The following is a 24,474-nucleotide window of genomic DNA, read 5'->3' on the forward strand; positions in this document are numbered from 1 at the left end:
GCAGGGAATGACAACTAAACACAAAAAGCAGTTTTAAAGAAATTGGTTTCCAAAGAGTATGGATTCCTGCAGTCACGAAAGCTTCAAATCAAGATTATATGCACTCTAGATTGTAAACGAATTTCTTATTGTTTCTATCTCCGTGACTTTACCGAAAGAACCAGAGAGTATAGAGTGCATACCTCCAGTGGCTTCCTCATATCAGAAAGAAGCGCGTTCAGATGGCCACGATGCGATAGCCGTCTTTGTTCGATGGCGAGTCAAACGCTGCTGCGATTATCGGAGTTCGCGTGATGATTTATGCTCCCTGACGATATCAGCAATGTATCGTCTGTGTAACATTACGTGTCGATTTCGTGTTATCGCAAATACCGATATTGACTGACTCCTACTTATCGCTCTACTTTGTCGACTTTAAGTAATGTTTTTGTATGCGATGTGTTCTCTTGTATTGTTTGTGCTGGTTGAATGGCCCTTGCCATTCTGACATTGGTTGTATAAAAAGTTTTTGGAATATTTTCACGTTTTTTTGCTATAGTAGCCATAAAGTCCTGGTCACAAAAGAAAAGTTTGTGGGGAATAATAGCCATTTTCCTATACTTTTGAGGCATAATCAATTAGAAAATAACACTACCCAGGAACAAAAATCGTGTTCCATAGTGTAATTAGCATTTGCAAAGTGTGACGCTTCCCAGGTCCTGCTATTCGCTGACTCTCTAACCATTGGTTCCCTCGGATCCCACTCTCTGCCCATTTGATGTCATTTGGATCCGAGGTGGTTAACAAAACTGGTCACTCTCGTGGGCCACGCATCCCGAACCTGACGCCTGTATACTTTGAGGTCGCATGATATCTCCCCATGATGGTCGCGTGGATCTTTTCTCCAGGTCCTCCAGTTTTGCCTGCCACATTTAGAATAAACATGTGTTTAGATTATTTGGATGCTTCTATAAATTCCCACATATGATATAAACTGCGATGAACTGTTGTGTGGCCAGGTAGCCTGTGAAAAAGGGCCAGTAGCTCAGTGGGCTTTACTTTGTAAGTACAAAATTCTAGTTGAACACACTGGACATCAACCCGTTAAACAGTGTCATCTCTCATGTCCATATGCCCATTATTAAATCATCAACATAATCACCATAACATTTCTACCTGATAATTCCATCACTGTGGTTCTGTCTATTTGCCTCTGCATCCATACACAATAGATTACACTGGTCAACACACGTTTTTCTGGCATAAGGTATTCCAACGGTTTCAAGGTAATTTTGGGGTGCTGATTCCAAATCTGGCATCAGTTTTTGTCTATCACATCAGGTTTTTGAGATATCAAGTATTGCATTTTCAATAAAAACTGCAGAAGAAAAATATTAAATAAATGTGGATATCTACATAAAATGATATTATAAACACACTATCCTAAAAATACAGCACCATATTTTAACATTAAAGCAGTCACTGACTCGCAACAACTTGCAATCATAAGTGACAAGTTAATTTCGGGTAAAATCAATGAAAATGGGGTATGCCGATAGCATAAAAATGAGATGTGATAGAGCAAATCTGAGATCAGATTTGGAATCAGCACCCTGAAATTAGACTAAACCAGCTGCAAAATACCAGGCCAGAAAAAAAACTTTTTTTTGTTGACCAGTGTTATTGATTATATCCGGTGGCTTAGGGGGAGATAGGGGCGCCGTTTTTTTTAAATTCCAGATAATCACATTATTTAAAAGCTTATTTTGCACATTGTTGAGTAACATGTTTTTTGGTGGTGTGTTTTTGTGCTTTCAATGTTTACTGTATAAAATTGGCAAAAAAACCATACAAATAGACAAAAATGCTGTAAAAGGTCTTTCTTTGCTGTACCGTACTTACCACTCCAATCTCTAAGATTCTGCATGTGGTGATGTACGTAGTACAACGCTCTTGTTTCAATGACCCTGTGTTTGACGATCGCCGGACTGATGCAGCCTTTAAACCGGTGCTTCGGTGAATGCCGTATTACACGCAGTTTTCTTCTTCGAATTGTACTGTATATTGTTTTTAGAAGTTATTAGTCATGAAACATGTATATACAGTATGTGCATTATGCTCATTGTTTAAGTTGTATGTAGTGTATGTACTGTATATGTTTGACACTAAAATCAAACATAGCTATTCATTTTTGTCACACACATGGTGCCGATCGCCGGAATGGTACATCCTCCTTTGGAGTGGTTTCCGGTGATCGCCGGATTGCATGCTGGTTTTGCCGGACTGGCCCAGGACCACCAGATAATGTTGGAAGCTGGATAATCGATCTACTGTATCTCTGTCTCACTGTCTTCATGTCGGTCCCTCACAAACTGTCTCTCTGTCTTCATAGTGGCCATGTTAATCCATTGTCCACGTGAAGATTTGGGTCCTCAAGCCAAACGAGTGCGGACACAAGAAGATGTGGAAACACAGAGACACGAAGACACCGGGACACGGAGACACAGGAACACAGTGACACAGAAGCACAGATATACAGAGACACACGGAACATATGTGGAGACATGGACAAGAGACACGGGGATGCGGAGAAATGAAGACACAGAGATAAAGAGCAGAGACTCCACTACTGCTACTGATGCTGCTGTAGATGATGATGTCAATGATGATGAGTATGCTATAGAGTGGTTTGAGAGCCAGCGTGAAGTGGAGCGAGAATTCCACCCCACGAGATGTCTGGAGAGGCAAATACAGGTAAGGATTTGATAGTAATGTTGGTCGTGTAGGTAATGGTGATGATGGTATTGGTGGTAGTGGTGGTGATAGAATTGATGATAGCAGTGAGATAGCCCAGATACCAACATTGAACACGGTATGAGTGGGGGTAACCCTGTGAGGGCTGTACAATCTCAAATGTTGGAGGAAGTAGGCACTCCCTGTGTCTGATGTGCCATCTGCTAAACCAGCGCGAAAAGCAATCAAGAGTCTGAGACCAGGTAAAGCGCCGGTCAGAGATGTAACTATGCGACATCATTACAACTGCCTGGACCACAGCACAAGTTCCCCAGGATTAGGATGATGCCCTCGTGGGGGTCCCATCTTTAAAAACTGGGACCGCACTATTTGTAACACCTACTGGGGCATAATTTTGCCTCTAATCTTTATAATTAATCATTATATATGCAATAGGTTATATATCTGGCAACCCTTCTTCATAGCACATAATTAATTACAAAATAATTTTGGCGGATGATTCAAGGATTTGTATGTACAGCGCGCTCATTAAAATGCTTCAACATCTCAAAGCATTTTACATATTTCGTCTCAACCATTTTGTTTCCATGCTGCAGTCTAACATAGGGGACAGCCAGTGGCAGTCGTCCCTCCGTGGTGTATGCAGCACCGGCCTGCAAGTGGGAATTAGTCTTCCAGTCGGGACGTGGATGCGTTTTATTTTTCCCCAAGTTGATTAATTCTCAAACAACATGCCCCCCCCCACCCTATCTAGATGCTGCCCTCATCTCGTGACTCACCCCTCCCCCCTTGCCCCCATGTAGGTGCTTCCTTCGTCTCGCTGCGTGCTCGTGTCGTGGCTGATTCCCGTTCGGCGCCACCTGTCTCTGTCGCTGCACTCCCTGTCGCTCGCGCTGTCCCTGCTCGACCGCTTCCTGGCTCGCGTGCCGCTCGCCTCCGACTGCCTCCAGCTGCTGGGCGTCGCGTGCCTGCACATTGCCGCCAAGCAGGTACGTCCCAATGTCATCGATGTTCCCCATCATTCCTCATCGTCACCAGGCTTAGCGACATTGATCTGCCCCATTCAATTCAACCGTTAGATCCCCTGAATGAATTTTCACATACACACATACATTGCACTTTAGCATTCAACAGACCGTCAGACTTAGACCCCCTGAATGGATGTTCACACACATACATCAATGCAATTCAACATTAAGCCGACTGTTAGACTGTTACCCTAAATTAATTTTCACTCACATATGCACATTATTGCACTTTAATGTTACGCCAACTGTGAGAACGTTAGACTCCTTGAATGGATATTTTTAACACAAAACTCCACTATTTCACAGGTGGAGGTGACGGCCCCCCGCGCCTCTCAGCTTCTGGATCTGTGCGGCAGAGCTTTCACCACCCAGCAGCTCAAAAACCTGGAGCGTCTCGTTCTCCTCCGTCTCAAATTCCGGCTCCTGGCTCCCACGGCTGCCGACTTCCTCTCCTTCTACTTGAGCAGGGAGCGCGGGGAAGCGGCACGGGGAAGAGCACTGGGGGAAGCAGAAATGGAAGCATCATTATCCCCACCACCATCACCGCTTCCACTAGCATCGTCATCAGTGGCAGCATCTTCAATATCAAAACTTCCACCATCAACAGCAGCACCAACAACACTATCTCCACCACCATCACCACAACTACTGCCACAAACACCATCAACAGAAAGAGGATGCACACTATCTCCGCCAACATCACAACAACCACCACCACTCCCACCACATCCATCGTCAGCAACAACGAAGGGATCAGTTGTACGCTGTTGTCTTGCATACAACTACGACAGCAACCCTAACCGCTACCCATATCCCAATCACACAACGCCCACTAACCACAACTCCACAACCACCTCCACTACTACAGAGAAGTCCTCTCTCTCCCCCGTTTGTTCCTTCTCGGCACTCAGCTGCCTTTCAGAGCAGATCCTGGAGCTGAGTTTTGCAGACTACGCCTTCAACTCATTTCCAGCTTCCACGCTGGCGCTGGCCGCGCTCGAGGTGGCATCGCGTCTCCTGGGGTGGTCTGGGACCAACGATGGAGACACCAGAAGGAAGAAGCTCCCGCTGAAATTAAGCAGGGCTTTGTGGCTGGACTGTGTGGGGAGGCTGTGTCTCCTCGTGTCCCTCAACCAAAATATTTTACCCACGCCACACGAGCTGGGCCTGGCAGGGACGAGCAGGTTCTACGACCTCGATATGTAGACGGTAGGGGAGGGGGTCTTGAGATTTAGGGAGACCGGGTTTCGGGGTAATGAGTCTCAGGGAGACAGAGTCAGGGTCTTGAGACTCAGGGAAATGGGGTCTCGGGGTCTTGAGACTCGGGGAGACCGGACCTCAGGGCCTTGAGACTCAAGACCGGATTTCAGGGTCTTGAGACTCGGGAAGCCCGGATCTCAAGGTCTTGTGATTTGGGGAGACTGCGTCTCAAGGTCTTGAGACTCAAAGAGACTGGATCTCAGGGTCTTGAGACTCAAGGAGGCTGGGACTCAGGTGAGGGTGATCACTTGTCGCTATCTTGCCAAATTCCTAATAGATATAAATTTACTGAAATGAGATAGTGTATAAAGGAGACCGAGATGCACCTAGACGAATAGACAGGTATTGTTCATTGCAACTTAGATTATCCTAGCTGCATTGAACGTTGTACTGCATTGTTTAATGATCTTGTATTACCTTTTACACAGTGCACTGTGTTTATTCTCTATAGGTTAATATAGCAACCCAAGAGCGAGTGAGTTTTTGATGTAAAGTATGAGAGTTAGAGATTCAAATCTGCATGTGGCTAAAAAACCTGATTTCAACAGACAACTTAGTGCGGGCGTAAAAAAAAATGTCGGCATACATATGAAAGGATTCAGCTCATACCGTGTTCAACAGAGGTCTCTTTATTAGATGACCCACAGATGTCCCCAGTTACAACTCCTTCCTCTTTTGCTCTCTTTTTTATCCCCTGGTCCACATTCCTTGCCACTCATTGCCCAAGGCTTTTTTCCGCAGAAGATTACTTGGTGAATAAGCATCTCCGAGTTCCCTAAGTAATCGCTGCCCCAGGATATAATGAATTGGCCAGGTGCGGAGTCTCCAACACATACATAACAGCCGCCATTTGCCACTAAGTGACGGTGACGTCACCACGGTGCCAAAATTATCTCCGGTCATCCTCGAAGTAGTTTTTAGCTAGCCATCATACCGGAATGCTCTTCCTTCCGATATTTGGAAGCCACTGGAGCTACGCACTTTCAAATCTAGATTCAAAACTAATTTCTTGAGAACTGCTTTGTGTTTAGTTTGTTGTCCTTCCCCCACACCGATGGTTAGCACGATTGGCTATGTATGGTGCGAAATAAGATCAACATACAGGCTATGTGCACTTTGAGGCTATGTGCACTTTGAGGCTATGTGCACTTTGAGGCCACGTGAAGTGTCAAAGGTTTTCTGCTGCTGGCAGTGATAGGACAGGTGCCATGGGTTGACTGAGATGACTGGCAGAGATGACATCGTATGTACCGAAGCCCTCAGCCATGCAAGTCAAGCTAAAACTACCAGTTCGGCCGTCCACATACTCACTTTATCGATGGTGGGCCAAGACAATATGACCACATGGCAGTTCATCTCAACTAGTGGTTTCACGTGCATAAGCGCAAGGCTAAGAGCTTCTATGTAACGGGTGAGAGTTGAGTGTGACCGATCTTAATTTCCAATGCTATTCCTTTTGCAAACTTCATTTTATAACGTCTAAAATTACAAAAAAATAAATGCACAATGAAAACGTCACCGAGTTCCAAGTCGATATTCTGCGAGGGGGGGGGGGTGCTGGGGGGATTACATTTCGGTGGTAGCTCGACTGCACATGGCCTGTAACGCAGCACCGTGGAGGCAGCAGCGAGGGTTGGTGGATCACCGCCACAAATGACGAAACGTTGCTGAAGGTGGCACACGCCTGTAATCCAGCAGTGTGGAGGAGAGGGTTGGTGGATCACACACATGTTGCAAAACGCCCTTCCCGTGGGCATCGAGGTGCAAAGTGTGAACTGATATCTGTCCCTTCTGTATGGGATAGAATGTTGTCACCCGCTCGAAGGCGTGGGGTTTCTTCACGCACTCCACTTTCCTGCTACATGTACAATGAACACTCATCACTAATTGGCTGAACACATCTTAATATACAGTACAAGGAACCAAGCCTTCCAGCTTGGCCTGCAGTTCCTCTGCAACGATTGTGAGACATGCAATTTCTATGCACGAAGAAAACACAGAGAAATAAAACGAATCATTAGATTTTCATTTATATTTTCAAAGGAGAGGGGGGAAGGGGAACCTGGGGGTAGTAGGGGAGGGGAATAACTGACGAACCAGTGCAATTCAACCCAACCACCCCACCACATCTACTGATGTTTAATAATAAATACATACTATGATTGTTCTTTGGTTCTTTCGGTTAAGTCACGTCTAAAGATAAAATAATAAATTAAAATAATAGCATATTACGACGTTTCGATTGCAACACAAGCAATCATCATCAGGCATAAAATAAATAGCAACAAAAATCTAACTTGTGATGTCTGTCTGCTTGTATGTCTGTCTATAGTTTTCTAGTTAGATTTTTGTTGCTATTTCTTTTATGCCTGATGATTGCTTGTGTTGCAATCGAAACGTCGTAATATGCTATTATTTTAATGTATTCTTTTATCTTTAGACGTGACTTAACCGAAAGAACCAAAGAATAATTCCTGCAGTCACGAAAGTTCCAAAATTAAGATTGATACTATTGAAGTATTGGAATTGACGGCAGGAACTTCTTGACGGGTAACACACTTTTATTAAATCTTGACGTGTCACAATACAACGGGTGGTCTCTATCCTTTTGGACTATACACTCCACTTAACTCGTGTAGACTCTATGCTTCTGGCTACACACAATACACTTGACTCGTGTAGACCCTATGCCTCTGGCTACACACAATACACTTGACTCGTGTAGACCCTATGCCTCTGGCTACACACAATACATTCGGCTCGTGTAGACTCTATGCCTATGGCTACACACACTACACTCGCCTCTGGGTTACACAGAGTCCCGGTCCCGTTAGGACAGCGGGACTAGGTACCGCAGGGCCCTATGTCTTCATCCCCGTCTTCATTCTTCGCTGGTTACATACTGCCCTTACGCCTGTGTGCATCCCCTTTTATAGCCCCTGCTCACGAGAGACGGAGCTGATGCGGACGTCGACGTGAGCATCGCTCCTTAGTGAACCAATCACGACGCACTCTCTCTACGATCCGTTTTCCCCAGCGCGTGTTAACACTACTCCACCAATCACACCGCGCTGCCACCCGGTCACTCCCTCTCAGCGCGTCACCGGCCCACAGCCAATCAGTACCCCGTAACCCACGACCCCGCGCTGACCCCTGATCCTCCACCGTCAGCGCGCGTCACCACATACACAGCCAATCATTACGCGCTGGCATACGATCCCTAATCCCAGCGCGTATCACCACTACATCACCCCCTCCCACATAGCTTGCAGCCGGCCCGGCTGTTAACCAACAACACAACCTAACGTCAACGCAGTAATAAAGAAACCCCACCCCCCAGTGTGCCCCGTAACGCAACAACAACAACACAACAACAACACTTAAATAAGAAGCAATATACAGCCCGACGAACAACACAATAAAAGCGAACACCAGAAAACGAACGCGCCAAGTGTCTCTGTGACTAAACGCAGTGACGAGGCGCTCCGGCTGCCTCGACTCCTCACGTGGTAGGTCATAAAAAGTAGCGCGACCTAGCGCGAGTCCGTCTGGCTGGTCCGTCATATGGGACGGGACGCTGGCGACCGTCCGGTGGCTCCGGCAGCTCTAGACGGCGCGGATCGGGCCTGGAAGGACCGGCCCCGTCGCGAAGATCCGGCCGCCGGTGGTCGGCAGCTGTCAGTTCCGAGACACCTGGGAGCGGATCAGGCGGAGACATGTGAGGATCAGGCAAAGACATTTCCCCCTTAGGGTCGTCGGTCACGTCACATGCTCGGCCCTCACGACACAAGGGGAGGCCATATGGAGGCGAGAACGGTTTCAGTCGGGAGGGGTGGACGTACCAACGGCGTTTTCCCCATTTTATCTGAACGCACTGGGGGCGTGCAACCCGCACGACCTCCACGGGTCCCCGCCATGGCTTCAACAATTTAGGCGACGTAACCAAAGGTGCCTGAGGGCAATGCAGCCAGGCCCTGTCACCTGGTTCCCAGTTGTGCACGGACACCTTCCGTGCACGCAACCGCTCGTTTGCAATTTGGCGAGCCCGCGAATTAAGCCGTGCGGCCTCCCTTGCCTCTGTCAGCTTATGAATATTAAATTTAATATGCTCTGCCAATTTTGAATTAGTTCGTGGTGCGGGCAGGCCCAGCTGCGTTTCCATGGGCGGGTCGGCTTCCCGACCGTACATCAGATAAAACGGGGAAAATCCCGTAGCTGCATGGGGGGCCATTCTATACGCGGCGAGGACCCCAGGGACCTGCAGGTCCCAATCAACATGTGCCTCACACACCTGCTGGCACAGCATAGAAGTCAATGTCCTGTGGAGCCTCTCCACCATCCCGTCCGTCTGCGGGTGGTACGGGGAGGTACGCACCTTCTTAGTACCCAACAGGTCGCACACCTCTTGCAGTAATTTACTCGAAAATTTTTTCCCTTGGTCGGTCAGCAAGCGTTCGGGAGCCCCCTTGTCCAGGACGTAGCCCTGGACAAAGGCGTCCGTCACAGCCGCCGCCGACTGGTTGGCGAGTGGCCACGCCATAGGCCACCGGGTAAAATATTCGACTCCCACCAACAGGTACTTATTACCCCTAGGCGTGACTGGAAAAGGCCCCAGAATATCGAGTGCAACGAGCTCGTTAGTGCGCGAGACCTGAATAGATTGCAGCGGTGGATTAGCTGCCACGGGCGGTGGTTTCCGTCTGGCGCACTCAACACAACCCTTCAGAATATTCACCACGTCACTCCCCATTCCCGGCCAATAATAGTCACGCTGAAGCAGGGCAAGCGTTTTGTTAACTCCCAAATGCAAGAGGCGTTCGTGTGCGGCCAAGACAACCTTCCCTCTCACAGCAGAAGGCACCACAATCGCGTGCCACCGGGACAAACTGTCCCATCTCATTAACAGGCCTTGCTTAAGTACGTAGGAGCCAGTTCGTTCATGGTCACCTTCGGAACCCCCCGTCCTGCGGCGCAATGCTAGCAGGGAGCTGTCCGCCATTTGGAGACGGCCCCACTCAATCAGCGACAGTGAGAGCAGCGGGTCCTGACCCCCTGGGGTAGCGGGAACATCCCCAATTGGTGTGCCCGCGGTCGCAACCAACGCCTCCATACCTTCCGTAACTGGCGGTTTACAGCGCGCCGATCCCGATAAGCACGCACATTTGTGACAAGGCAACAACCGCGACAGGGCATCGGCATTTGTGTGTCGCAACCCCTTACGGTATGTAGTCGTGAACTGATAGTCCTGGAGGACTTCCAACCACCGCGACAATTGGCCCGAGGGCTGGGCGACCCGCAATGAATATTGGAGCGCCGCGTGGTCCGTCCGGACCGTAAAGTGACGACCATAGAGATATGGTCTGAATTGTTGTACGAAAAAAACAATGGCAAGCAGCTCGCGACGGGTGACGCAGTAGCGCTGCTCTGCCGGCGACAACACTCTGCTACCATAGGCGACCACCCGTTCGACCCCTCCAACGACTTGGGACAGCACCCCCCCAATGCCCGTGTTGCTAGCATCCGTGTCTAGCAAGAAGGGACTCGCAAAGTCCGGATAGCGCAAGGGTGGGGCCCCTACCAAGGCGTCCCGGAGGGAACAGAATGCAGCCTCCTCCTCCGGTCCCCATCGGAACTTCACTCCTTTCGCCGTTAGAGCGTGCAAGGGTTTTGCAATGGTGGCGAAGTGCTCAACGAATCGGCGATAATAAGAAGCAAAGCCGATGAAACTGCGCACGTCCGAAACTGACGTGGGCGTCGGCCACGAACTGACACAGTCCGTCTTCGCAGGATCGGTAGAAATCCCCGAAGAGTCGACAATGTGACCCAAGTATCTAACGGATTTACGAAAAAGGTGGCATTTGGCCGGTTTAAACTTTAATTTAGCCGATCGCATTCGCAAGAACACCCCTCTCAATCGCTGGAGGTGTTCTTCAAACGTTTTACTGAAAATGACATCGTCAAGGTAAATCAGGCACGTATCCCATTGCAAGCCTGACAAAACCAACTCCATAAGGCGCTGAAACGTCGCAGGAGAGGAGTGAAGTCCCATGGGTAATCGGTTAAACTGAAACAGGCCCCCTGGAGTCCGAAATGCAGTCTTAGGCTTAGACTCTTCGTCGAGTGGCAACTGCCAGAATCCGGATAATAAATCAAGAGTCGAAAAGTATCGCGCACCAGACAATGCGTCGAGGGACTCGTCCATCCTGGGGAGCGGATACGCGTCGGCCACAGAGATCTTATTCAGGCGACGGAAATCGACGCAAAATCGCAAGGACCCGTCCTGCTTTTTAACGAGCACAATAGGTGCTCCCCAAGGACTGGAAGAAGGCGAAATAATGTCGGCTTCTAGCATATCGTTAACGGCCGACTGAACATGTTCCTTCTCAGCAGGACTCAGTCGGAAGGGATTTAGCCTGACCGGTGCTGCATCGCCCGTTTCAATGTGGTGGCGTAGCAGGTCCGTGCACCCAATGTCATACTTATGTTTACTGAAGACATCCGAAAATTCAATCAGCAACCCGCGCAGCGCACCCAACTGTACCGCTGACAAATCGTCCGAGTCCGCGCACAGCGAATCGACCCATTCGAGGTCCTCCTTCGGTTTTACGTTTTGCTTGGGGCTCGGATCAGCCTGCGCAACCAGCCGCTCTTCCGCAGGGACCCGCGCCGCGTGAGCTAGCACGGTGCCCTGCTGAATGACGGCCGGCCGCGACCCAGCGTTTAAAACCATTACAAACGGATCCCTGTCAGCCCCAACCAAAGTGTGAGCCACCGACAAATCGAGACCTCCAACAGCCCTATTAGAAGGACCCAAAAGCATGCCTTGTTCCGAGGCCTCCCTCACCCATGGTTTCCGCAACCGGAGGGGAATTAACATTTGTGAACCCGGGGGCACGTGCATGGTCTGTGTCGCTAACGCTTGTATCGTAGCGCACGCCATCCGAATTTCAGTAGGGCTCGTCAAAAATGAAATACGGCGACCCGATGGTAGTTCAATGCAACGCTGATCAATGAGAATTTTGATGGGCATTTTTGCCAAAAAATCAGTGCCCAATAGACAAGGAACCGCCAGGGAGGACGAAACGAAAACGGGTCCCGACAATTTGATATCTCCAATGCAAATGGACGCCCTAATCTGACCGATAATGCCCAACGATCCCCCGTTAGCGGCGTAAAATGGCACATCCACCGGAAGAAGCGGACGACATTGTACAGGGAGAATGTTATAAATGAGGTCCGATATAATAGTCGCCGATGCCCCCGTGTCCACTAACACCCTGACCTCGACCCCATCAATAGATCCCGTGACGACGGATGAACCCGCTGAGGCAGCCACTATTCTGTGCCCCAACTCCAACCATTTAATGTCACCCCGGTCCCGGTTGAACCCCCCTCGCCGAACCGAATCCCCGAACCCTACTCGGCTCTCCTCCGCCGCAACGCGACGGCCCATGCGTGTCGAGTATGCGGGCCGGGCATGTGAGGTGCCGCGACTTGCCGGGGTTTGCAGGGATGACTTGGGGCCTTGTTCGTCGTCCAGCCGAGGTCCCATGGCGCGCTGACGTGGGGCGCGGCAACCGGAGGCCACATGGCCCCGGAGGCCGCAGTTATAACACGTGATGACAGTCGTCGGAGATCTCGGTTGCTCCAGCTTGCGGGCCGATCGCAGAGGCGAACGACCCCCCGACCTCCAGTCCCCCGGTCGTCCCGCGATGAACGCCTCCTCTCGTGGGCTGACGACTTGGGGCACGGTGACTACCGGGCCCGGAGCTGAGGCCACGGCAGCGTTGCAGACGACCCCTTGTTTACGTTGAAGGACCTCGTGCGCTTGTATGCTCGTAGCGACCCGTAAGGAAGAAATATCGGTCTCGTCGGCCGTGTTGATGGGGACCCCCAGGTCCTGCGCCAACTTGAGCAGTTGCTCCAAAACCATGGCATCTTGGCCCTCCTCGTCCATACGAGGGAACGCGGCGTTGGCGAGAGCCAGCAACGCCGTGCGATAGGCGAGCACGGTCTCCGTGTCCGCCTTCCGTCTTGCATAAAAATGATGGCGACACGCCGAGGGAGGACCATAGACCTTGGCCATGAGAGCCAGCGCATCCTTGAGCGTGGAGCGGTCCGACCTGCGTGCGGACGTGAAGGCCGCGAGCGCGTTGTCGTCCAGCATGGCAGGCAGTGCCCGCAGTGCCGTAGCGTCGGACCAGGCGGACATCTCCTGATGCGCCAAAAACCTGCGCTGAAATTGGCCCCAGTCCCCGCCTTCCGCCTTGAAGGCTGACAACGTGGGAAGGCGCTGTTGAAAGATGAAGTCGTCCTCCTCCTCGTGCTTCCTCTCCGCCGCCCCGTCGGTGTGTAAGATGGCGGCCCCAGTGGTAGGTGTTTGATGGCGGTCCGCAGCGCGCGTTGGTGACGTAAGCGGGCGCGCTTGGAGAACCGCTGCCACGTGGTGATGGCCGTTCCCGCCAAAAGTCGGCGCAGATGAAATGGCGGGAATCGCCAAGTCATTTTGGCGGGAATCTGCGGGGCGACCCTGTAGAACGTCCGCCGCCGTCCCCGCTCCTCCCGACGAGCTGATCTCCGCCAGGATGGACGCGGCGGCGAGCAGCAGCTCCGCCAGGCGGGAGTGCGCCTCGCGGAGCACGGCGTCAGTCCCCCGTCGCTCGTCCGGCGCCGTCGGCGGATCCTGCAGCGTGGGCAATTCCTCGTCATCACCCCCCGATGCCAGCTGGCCCGAGTCGTCGAGGTTGTCCCCGCGGTCAATCCCGTGGGTCCGACGGGTCTTCCTTGTATCCATGCTTGGAAGACCGTTTCACTTCTGACGCCAGTTGAAGTATTGGAATTGACGGCAGCAACTTCTTGACGGGTAACACACTTTTATTAAATCTTGACGTGTCACAATACAACGGGTGGTCTCTATCCTTTTGGACTATACACTCCACTTAACTCGTGTAAACTCTATGCTTCTGGCTACACACAATACACTTGACTCGTGTAGACCCTATGCCTCTGGCTACACACAATACACTTGACTCGTGTAGACCCTATGCCTCTGGCTACACACAATACATTCGGCTCGTGTAGACTCTATGCCTATGGCTACACACACTACACTCGCCTCTGGGTTACACAGAGTCCCGGTCCCGTTAGGACAGCGGGACTAGGTACCGCAGGGCCCTATGTCTTCATCCCCGTCTTCATTCTTCGCTGGTTACATACTGCCCTTACGCCTGTGTGCATCCCCTTTTATAGCCCCTGCTCACGAGAGACGGAGCTGATGCGGACGTCGACGTGAGCATCGCTCCTTAGTGAACCAATCACGACGCACTCTCTCTACGATCCGTTTTCCCCAGCGCGTGTTAACACTACTCCACCAATCACACCGCGCTGCCACCCGGTCATTCCCTCTCAGCGCGTCACCGGCCCACAGCCAATCAGTACCCCGTAACCCACGACCCCGCGCTGACCCCTGATCCTCCACCGTCAGCGCGCGTCACCACATACACAGCCAATCATTACGCGCTGGCATACGATCCCTAATCCCAGCGCGTATCACCACTACACTATGATTGTTTGAGAAGAACCGCCTTCCTTTACACTAGGGTGCTTCAGAGAAGCTTCACACGCAACAAGCAGCTTATATCTCGCATCTCATTATCTCAACACATTTGGAAGGGGTGACCAAGTGCCAGCTGTCCCTGTGAGGCACAAGGTGACTCCGCAACAGACCTGCAAACAGGCATAACTATGCTAGTAGGGGGAGATGATTGCTGTTGTGGTCTCGCTGAGGGGTACCCTCAGTGGCAGCTGTCCCTGTGCATTAGTATGCTGTCCGTAGGGGGTGATCATTGCTACTCTAGATATAATCCGAATTGAGTAATTTGCGGTGGCAATTTTCAAATTTGTACAAAAATTTGGACTGTGGCACCAGTACAAAATGGCAAACTGCTCTTGCAACTGATGTCACAGAGTCTTTAACGTCCATTGTGAGTGAAGAAGATGGTTCAGAGTATTAGTATTTCGCGGTTAATATGCACATCCACAGTATTAACCAGGGTGACCTGCTGGATTCGAACTGTGAACCTCTGCAACAAGTGGCGAATGCTGGGCCACATCACAGTGTTGTTCTCTTGCGTGTCTCAAAAGCATCTGGGTATATCGAGGTATGTGTGGCTATCCCTGGAAATTTAGATTGGCAACAGATGATCTGAAGCTTTCCCACACTTCAGCCCCTCGTAAAAAAAACCCTCCCAATTTGATCCCGATCGATCTCTCGGCGTCACGAGACGAAGAATCCATTCGTAAATCTCGCAAAGCAGTGCAGCCAGTGCAGCCGAGAGTGATGCTCATCATGTGACAGTCAAACCAATATTATAATTCTCACAATTGTAATTTTGCCAAGTTACGCAAAATACTTAATGTGATCAGGATGTTTTGTGCACTCATTGGTAACTCAGCTGAGACCATCAACTCTGTCTGAGTCTGTATGTCTCTGTCAGAGTGTGCAAGTATGTGGGTCTCTGTGTGAGTCTGTGGGTCTCTACGTGAATCACTGGTGCCCACAGAGACCACCAACTCACTAGACTTGAAAACCCAGTTTAATCGCAGGCAGCAGAACCCAGAGCCGAGGTGAGAGCCATCTCAATAGGGGCTCGCAAACGAGGCTTGCTATGACGTCATCCCTCCTCTTCAAAGATCCGCGTGACATCTGCAAAGACCTGATCACACAGAGAGAAAACACCCTTTGCTTAACCCTTTGCTTAACCATGCTAGGTTTTTATGAGCAATATTAAGATTCATGATTGGTTTCTTTTCGACCAGATAGTGTTTCTGCATTGACTTTTCAAGCCATGCTGGCCCACGATTGGGAGAGGACACAGCTCCACCACTTTTCACCCATGCACTAGCATTGCCCATAGACTAACATTGTACCACAGACCAGAGGTCAGCAATCAAAATAACAAGCAAAATTTTTCGAATTCGGTCCAAAAAAAAATCTATATTTCATGTGAATACGAGACAGTGGCCCTTAAATAATGTCACGGAGTCCATGAAGAGCCGCATGTGGCTCCAAAGCCGAAGTTTGCCGACCCCTGCCACAGACTGTCATTGTCCCACAAATTAGCATTGCCCAGAGACTTATATTGCCCATATATATATACACATTGCCCCCAGACATATATTGCCCATAGATTAACACTGCCCATAGACTAACATTGTCCATAGACTAACATTGTCCATAGACTAACATTTCCCATAGCCAGGCTGGGCCAGGAATGGGCAAGGCCATAACAACCCCCACCTTTCACTCCAGCAACTGAAGAGCAAAGAATAACAAACAATTACACATGGGTATCATGTCAATTGGGTTCCAAAAGTCCATCCCCTCATCCACATCGTGGACCTGGGCAATGGGTATCCGTGTAGGAGTCAGCCTAACAGGGTAAAGTAAGGCATATTAGGAACCCTGATAATACCTAACTGACAGGGATATGGCACAAGTCCGGCAACTGCAGAACAGACAGAAGTGGATACCTGTATCTTAATGGATATGAACATCGGGCAGCAGCAGTATCTCTAACTTCTTAGGCAGAAGATCCTTCTCTCTGGGTCAACGGCAAACAGGTTCTCTTTCACTACATTCTACGCCTCCCCTATCCAATGGGGGCAGAGTGTTCTGGGTAACCCAAACGTGTAATATGAAAATACAACTTTACAGCACCCGGGTTTCAGCACTCATTCCGTTTGGTGGTCTGTATTCTGATTTACCAGGTGAGTTGATACTCGATGCCAACAACTCGATGCATTTAAAAATGGACATAAGACTAAATGGGAGGAGAGATCGTTGAAAACGTAAGCTGCAACTCCACACCTAGTTTTCGGTCGATCCATTTCAATTAAACCTGTGGCTGCATCTATGAAACTTGAGCGAGGCTACTGCTATTGCCTGCTGAACGTATTTGATCTCGTGCTTTTGTTACCTTCAATCAACAGCGAACAGCAGTGCACCCGTCACCACCCAACGACACAGCCAAACAAATGAAGCTGTCACGTCGTGGGAAAATGTGCCCCAACTTATTTGGTTTCTTGACGAAGCCTGGTTGCAATGAAGAGTAAGCAAAACATTTTTGGACAATGCCATATGAGTGACATTGCGCTGGAGATTACACGCAGCATAATCATCAGGCCTTACTACATTCGCCCATGGCGCGACAGGTGTTATTTGTCTGGCCACACCATCAGTAGGGTGGTGGAGGGTTCTCAGCTGTAATTGACATTATACCACCCGAACGAGGATCTGGCCCCTCCAAAAGGAAACCAATTACGAGCCCTGTCTCTCTCTTTCGTACGGCAGAAGGTAAAAGCTAGTATTGAAACGAGTTATTACAGGCAAACCTCGCTTAGCGCTCAAGATGCATTCCTGGAAAAGTGAATGGCATTATTTCTCACATATTAGCATTATATGAGGGCTTCATTGGGGTATAGGTAATAGCGTTAATAATAGAAAGTCAACATTATTTCATGAGTAAAACGTATTAATTAAAACATCAGTACGTATGATGTCCAGTACTAACAAGCGCATTCTACTGTATTCCTGCAAGGCTGCAGTGGGGGAGCTGCTGCACTCCAAATCCAGGTCATTCTCAAAGAGCTCCAGGAACCTCTGTGATCCTAAGCTCATTAAGATAATTAATAATTAGAGATGTGAGTCAAAATTTTTGTGGTGAGGTTTATTTTATGTAGAGCCTGAGACTCTATCCTTGTCTCGTGTGTTCTCACCTGGCTAAACAAATATATTTATTAAAATGTAATCACGACTATAAATCGTGATAATCGAATCATGGGGGGTGGGGTCTCGTCAGCTCAAAGCATAAGTCACTCTCAATGGGCGGATATGTTTCCTTGGCCAGCGCTGCTGTGTTATAATGAATCAGCATTCTATGGGGTCACACTAAGCAATGTATAGTTGAATGCGAAGTTTTTAAAACCAATCCAAGGAGGCAGCAGTAGGTGCTGTGAGGGTCACAGCAACAGTCAGAATGTTGCATGGATGGAGTGTTCATGGTGACGCATTTAATGGTTTGGACTTCACCAAACTCGCAGTTCGGCAATTGTCTGATCTTCGTCCATTTGTGGAAGGTGAACGCGCACCTCAAATGTTGTGTTCGAACGAGGTCTAACGAGGTCTGTAGTGGTCGTGGGAGAGAGGAGCCCAGTGTTTCAACAGTAGGGTCCTCAATGAGGTGTTTGTTTATTGCCACGTCCATAGTTGCCCACGATCCCTTCCCAGTGAGGGCCGATGTCGATCTTTTGGGCTGCGAGAGCAGAGGCGGGTGTCCAAAAAGGTTTTCTGTATTTCAGCCAATGGCGTGTAATGTGAGAATCACCAACACGAGAGGCAGGAAGGTGGGAGAGGTATTGGGGAAAGGGAGCGAAGCCTCACCTCAACAGTGGGTTGGGACGAGTCGACCCTCTTCAACAACCCCCTCTCATGGAACGTGTCCAGCACGGGCCGTGTCTCCCTTTCAAATAGAGCCAACCTAGGGGCAAGGTCCCATTTACAACACACTAATTAACTTGCTCATTAATACAATGTCAGAGCTCAGCTATTATTCTCCTCGCACCTGATTAGTGGTGATCACGTGGCCCAGTGGTAGTGTGTTGGTAGTCTAGAAAGGCTGCGAGGTACCTTACACATGCACAATGGGGGTGGTGTTGTGATCTAGTGGTAGTGCTCCAGTGGTAGCGGTGTTTGCTGCTCATTGTGGAGGATTCGCAGTTCAAATCCGGCAGGCCGCGCCAGTTAACACCGCAGTATGGGTAGTATTAGAAATTGAAAATACTACAACTCCACGCCATATGCATCAATCACAGTGGACATTCCAGATAAGTTGGGTAAATGAGTGGGTGGGTGAGCGATGATGGTGTTCCTGATGATACTCATGATAATGTTGCTAATGGTGGTAATGATGCCGATGTTGATGATACTGATTATGATGTTGCTGATGGTGATGATGGTAATGTTACTGCTGCTACCTCTTCGTGATGATGTCGACTTCATCGTCTGAGCGAGCAGAAGAGCCCAGAGATCGACTCAAACATCGACTGAGGCTCTCCTGCGACACCATCATCATAATCATTAATAGCAGCATCATCAGTACCAGCAGCAACATCAGCACCAGCAGCATTATCAACAGCATCGGCTGCTGCTTTTGTCTCTGAGTGTCTGCACCTTGGCGCTGCACTCCAGGCTAAGCACGAATCGTGTCTCTGTGCATCTCCCCGCGTCCAGCTCCCAGCTCCACGCATTCTCCAGGTTCCGTGGAAATCCGTCCAGCAGAAACCCCCGGAGACACGGGGACACAGAGACACGGGGATGTGGGGATCCACCCCACGCACCAAGGGACCTCATCTCCTACAAACACAGAGACAAGGAGTGAGGCATGGGGAGGAGGATGAGGGACGAGGGAGGAGGGAGACATTGAGGGTGGGGATATAGTAGGGAGGGAGACACGGAGAGGAGGGAGATGATAATGTTAGTGATAAGGCTGATGATGATGGTGCTTTTAATGTTGATGTTTCTGTTGACATTAGTCTTGATGATGCTTGATAGCAGCGACGCTCATAACAGTGGGGAGCGCTGGTCAGTCATCTCAGCCAACCCAGAGCACCTGAGTCTGTCCCGTGACCTTCTGTAACTAGCCTTGCACAAGTCCTGTGGTGATGTCACCAGCATTTGGTGAACGGCGTTGACGACGGTGTTGTGGATATGGTAAAGCATCAATCGAATACAGACTGACCAAGGCGCGAGTCAGGGTCCTCCTTTAATCTCACCGACAATACGTACAAAACGGTTTACCATCTGAACCTGTGTTGTCCCCCCCAGTTCTGAGTGTCTCTCCTAAACACATGGTGGCTTTCCCTATCTTCACCTTTGAAGCAACTACTCTCAACATTTTAACAGTGCAACATTCTAATGCTAAACAGACATGCATGTGTGTGTGTGTCTGTCGTGCCGACCTTCATAGGTGCTCGCGAACAGTATTTGCCCCAAAAGTCTAAATGTTGTCTTAAAACTTTCGTGACTGCAGGAATTCATATTCTTTGGTTCTTTTGGTAAAGTCACGTTGATAAAAAAAATTAAGTGAATAAAAATAATAAAATAAAAATACACTGATGTAGACTTTAGCCTGGTTCTTAATCAGAGTGTACTGGCGGTCTATAATGTAGACTGTAGCAATGGTTATTAAGCTGGGTGAGTGTACTGGCAGTCTATGATGTAGACTGTAGCCTGGTTCTTAACCTTGGTGAGCGTACTGGCAGTCTATAGTATAGACTGTAGCATGGTTCTTAACCTGAGTGAGCGTACTGGCAGTCTATAATGTATATTTATTCTACATGAGCGTATAATGTAGACTTATTCTACATAATAGACTGCCAGTACATTCACTCAGGTTAAGAGCCAGGCTACAGTCTACATTACAGACTGCCAGTAGGCTCACTCAGTTTAATAACCATTGCTACAGTCTACATTATAGACTGCCAATACGCTCACAAAGCTTAAATACCAGGCTACAGTTTACATTATAGACTGCCAATACACTCACCGAGGTTAAGAACCAGGCTACAGTCAATATTACAGACTGCCAATACACTCACCGAGGTTAAGAACCAGGTTACAGTCTACATTATAGACTGCCAGTACACTCACCCAGCTCAATAACCATTGCTACAGTCTACATTACAGACTGCCAAAACACTCACCAAACTTAATAACCAGGCTATAGTCTACAATTATATACTGCCAGTACACTCACTCCGATTAAGAACCAGGCTACAGTCTACATTAGCGTTTTTTTGTTTTCAGAAATTTTATTTTATTATTTTTATTCACTTTATTATTATTATTTTTATATCTACGTGACTTTACCGAAAGAACCAAAGAACCCCAAAAGTCTGTTAAAAACTATACGGAGATCTTCATCTTTGTATCTACCAATTATCTCAATCAACCCATGGCACCTGGGTCTGTCCCATGACCTCCTGACAGTGAGCCTTCGACACTTCACATAGCCTCAAAGTGTACTTAACCTGGCACAAAGGGCTGAGGTGACATCACCACGACTTAGTGCCAAAAGGCGGTTATTGTTGTTGTGAATAGCGGTGGCGGAGTAGTCTAGTAGTTAGCGCGCTACTCTACAAACCCATGAGAAATCCGAATCTGATTCTCGCTCACGGCCAACACCGGTGACGATTATCTGAGCCGGTTGTGGGCCTCCCTTAAGTCGACTCAGCATTAAATGCATATCTGGTGCAATGCATAAAAACGCCACGGATTAAATAAAGGTGGCCAAGTGTGGTGCTGGCCACCCACCGCTTCGTGTACCGTGCAGGCCTTAATAGATACTCGCTAACAGTACTTGCCCTAACAGTCTGTTAAATGGTATGAGGAGGATATGTCTGTATGACTGGATTGAGTGGAGTATGTTCTCCCCCTGTTTTGCAGTCAACATTGGGCTAAGTTTTTCTCAATCCTGGCCAGCTGGCCTCTAAGACATAATAGTGTGTGTGTGCAAGTGAATATGTGGAGTTTGTATGTTCTCCCCCTGTTGTGCATGGATTTCCTCTACATTCTCCAGTTTACTCTTCCCATAGCTAAACTCAAACACAACGTACTTGGTATTTGCCAAAACCACATCCCAATGCTGAGAAATCCCCAGCTAATAACTCAATGGGAATCACACAGGAGCAACATCGCTCCTCCAACTCTCCAACTGCTACAAACTTGGCAGGAACCTTATGAAAAAGAGTCTTGGGACTTAATTCATGGTGTCCCTAGATATATACGTGATTATTAGTATTGAAGTATTACTAAATGCTTACTTTTGTTATATGAACGTACAAGTCTCTATGAATCCCTTATGACAAAACATATGATCTGTAAAGCACGCATGGTCTCCATCCATCAGACAAAGGGTCCCCTGATTAGCCCTAATAGGCTGTTGGGGAAAGTGTCGTTAGATAGGAGTACCTAAACCCAGCACGACACACGTGAGGGGGTTGGTGTCGAGCACCACGCTCAGCCGTCTTTGTCTCTTCTGTGCTGATGTATACTATACACTGCACCAGGTATTAATTTTAGGCTGAATCGCCCTAGGGGGCCCAGGACTGGTTGACACACATTCGCCAATATTATTGTCTGTCAGCGGAAATTGAACTCAGGCTTCTGCCGGGTTCGTAGCACAGTGCCACCGACCTGCACTCTGAAAAAAACAAATATCCCCCACAGAGACGTAAAAGCCAGTTGAGTGCTATCTCACTCACACACACTCCCTCTCCGCCCAGTTACCCCACCCCCCACGGAGCTGTCCCAATCGGACTCTTGAAGAAGCTTCTGGAACCTACTGGAACCTTCGTGCCCCCCCCTACGCCACATGTGACTCCATTGTCCTCCCTTCACCCCGAGATGATAGGCGTCATCTGCTCATGACATTGACTATGATGTTTATATTGGTGATCATCATGTTAGTGTTGTTGATGCTTATATTTGTAATGTTCGTGAATTTATTGACGATATTAGTGATACCGATTATGTTGATAGTGTGTGATGTTGCCGATGGTGAAGGTGGTGCCATCACCTCAGTGAGGATGTCGATGGTGATGTGTGAACTGACAATGTCCCCGTTCCTCAAACTTTTCTGCACGGCCTCGCACTTGGAGGCCCTCAGCAGAGACCCAGCCGAGAGGTGAGCATAGGGAAACACCTGGGCAGCAGCATCAGCCAACATCATTAGCCTCATCTTCAGCAGCAGAAACAGCAGCAACATGATTTTCATCAGCAGCAAAATCAGCTTGAGCAACATTAGAAACATCAGCCGAAGCAACATAAACCTCACCCGCAATCGCCGTTCCCATCGCTCTCACCTTGCTCAACAAAGCGCAAATCGTTCCTTTGCCGCTCCCAGGCGGCCCTAACACGAACACGACCCTGGGTAACGACCCCGCTGCCATGGTCCACTTGCCGCCGGGAAGGCCTAGCGCAGGCTTCCTGCAGGACTCCTTAGGAAAATCAGGTCGACTCGTGACGCGTCTCTTTCAACACTTTTTCGCCACCCCTAAATTACCGCCGTGAATCGCACTGAAATGAAACCGCGAGTTTGCTTCTCGGCCGATTAATGGGCGTCGGCGGCTCTCCTATCTCCCTGCGATCAAGACGCGGAAACGTGGATTAACACAGTTGTGGTCACAGAGTGGCGTTCGTGGAAATGGTAGTGGTCATAGGCGTTGAGGGAGGGTTCACATTTGGTAGATCAGATAGGCGAGGCCCACCAACAGAGGATAGTTGACTCATTCCGGCGATTCTGTATCATCTAGCAATTAATAGATCACGACTCATGATGGTGATTCTGTATCACCCAGCAGTGGATAGACAATGCCTGACATAGGCAGGTAGGTTGGAAATATTACAGCCAGTTAAGACTTTAGGGGTCGTCCATAAATGACGTCACGCGATTTTGGACGATTTTTGACCCCACCCCCCCCGTCACACGGCGTCACAAAAAGTCAGACATCCTCAAATATGAGGTCACAAAGCTATGCCCCCCCCCCCCAAAAAAAAACATGCTTCAAATCGCTTTAAACTATTGCCATTGTAGTGCGTATTTAATGTGGCGCTGCACTCTGATGTTGTAAGAGAAAACATTTATTAAAAAGTCTATTTAATTAAGTAGAACGTGTTGTCTATATTTATTTAAAGTTGCGCATTTTGATGTGACGTCACATTTCTCAAACCTTCACCCCCCCATCGTCACACATCGTCACAAATGTCTGACCCCCCCCCCAGGTGTGTGACGTCATTTATGGACGGCCCCTTACTTGGTTAATAACGCCCTTCCAATTGTTGAGTAGCATGATGACGTCATGGGGTAGTGGGATGACGTCATGTGACAGGGATTGTAAAGGGGTACTTCAGGGGGACCCCGTGACCTGAGCGGGGTCGTTGCGGGAGCCCGGGTTGTGTAGCGGCTGAGGAAGGCCTCTCCTGCTCGTGACCGGACGGAGTTGGCTGAACCCCCGTCCGGGTTTGACGAGTGAGAGAGCCATCAGGATAGCCGGGGGTAAGGCTCGAGAAAGTCGGTGAGAGCCGGCTAGTGAAAAGTGGGGTGTTGCTCTCTCTCGGTCGGATGGTGATGGGTGAACCCCCGTCCCGACTCGAGTGAGAGAGCCCAAGGGTTGGGACAAGCGTAGAGACGAGGTCCAAGGGAAGGACCGAGTGTAGTGTGCACCTACCACTGGTGTGAGTTAGTGTGATTATTAACAGTGTTAATAAACCGGCGTAAGCCCTTACAAGAAACTCCGAGTCCACGTGGTTCTACACCTCAATAACTAATGTCGGAAGTGACTGCAACTCTTCGTCGCCATGTCATAGTCGGCTGCGAAAAGGAAGAACCCACCT

General features: G+C 49.1%; 1 protein-coding gene across 2 annotated transcripts in view; it reads right to left on the reverse strand.

The window, feature by feature from the left end:
* Positions 1–23,473, reverse strand: part of LOC133358856 (UMP-CMP kinase-like) — a 45,109-nt gene extending 21,636 nt beyond the window's left edge. Inside the window, exons 1-7 of one of the 2 annotated variants that reach the window (XM_061577310.1) lie at positions 22,944–23,473; positions 22,658–22,783; positions 19,252–19,434; positions 19,056–19,135; positions 18,463–18,559; positions 4,146–4,259; positions 3,513–3,701 (exon numbers count right to left, since the gene is read on the reverse strand). In XM_061577310.1, coding sequence (XP_061433294.1) covers positions 3,513–3,701; positions 4,146–4,259; positions 18,463–18,559; positions 19,056–19,135; positions 19,252–19,434; positions 22,658–22,783; positions 22,944–23,030 — 876 coding nt within the window. In that variant the 5' untranslated portion in view covers positions 23,031–23,473. Of the gene's footprint in view, positions 1–3,512; positions 3,702–4,145; positions 4,260–6,591; positions 15,590–18,462; positions 18,560–19,055; positions 19,136–19,251; positions 19,435–22,657; positions 22,784–22,943 lie in introns of those variants that run through there. The other variant, XR_009757132.1, reaches the window with a different exon arrangement.
* Between the last annotated feature and the right edge of the window lie 1,001 nt (positions 23,474–24,474).

Source organism: Lethenteron reissneri, chromosome 63, assembly GCF_015708825.2.
Source record: "Lethenteron reissneri isolate LAM-NWPU_2019-01 chromosome 63, ASM1570882v1, whole genome shotgun sequence".
NCBI classification, from domain to species: Eukaryota; Metazoa; Chordata; class Hyperoartia; order Petromyzontiformes; family Petromyzontidae; genus Lethenteron; species Lethenteron reissneri.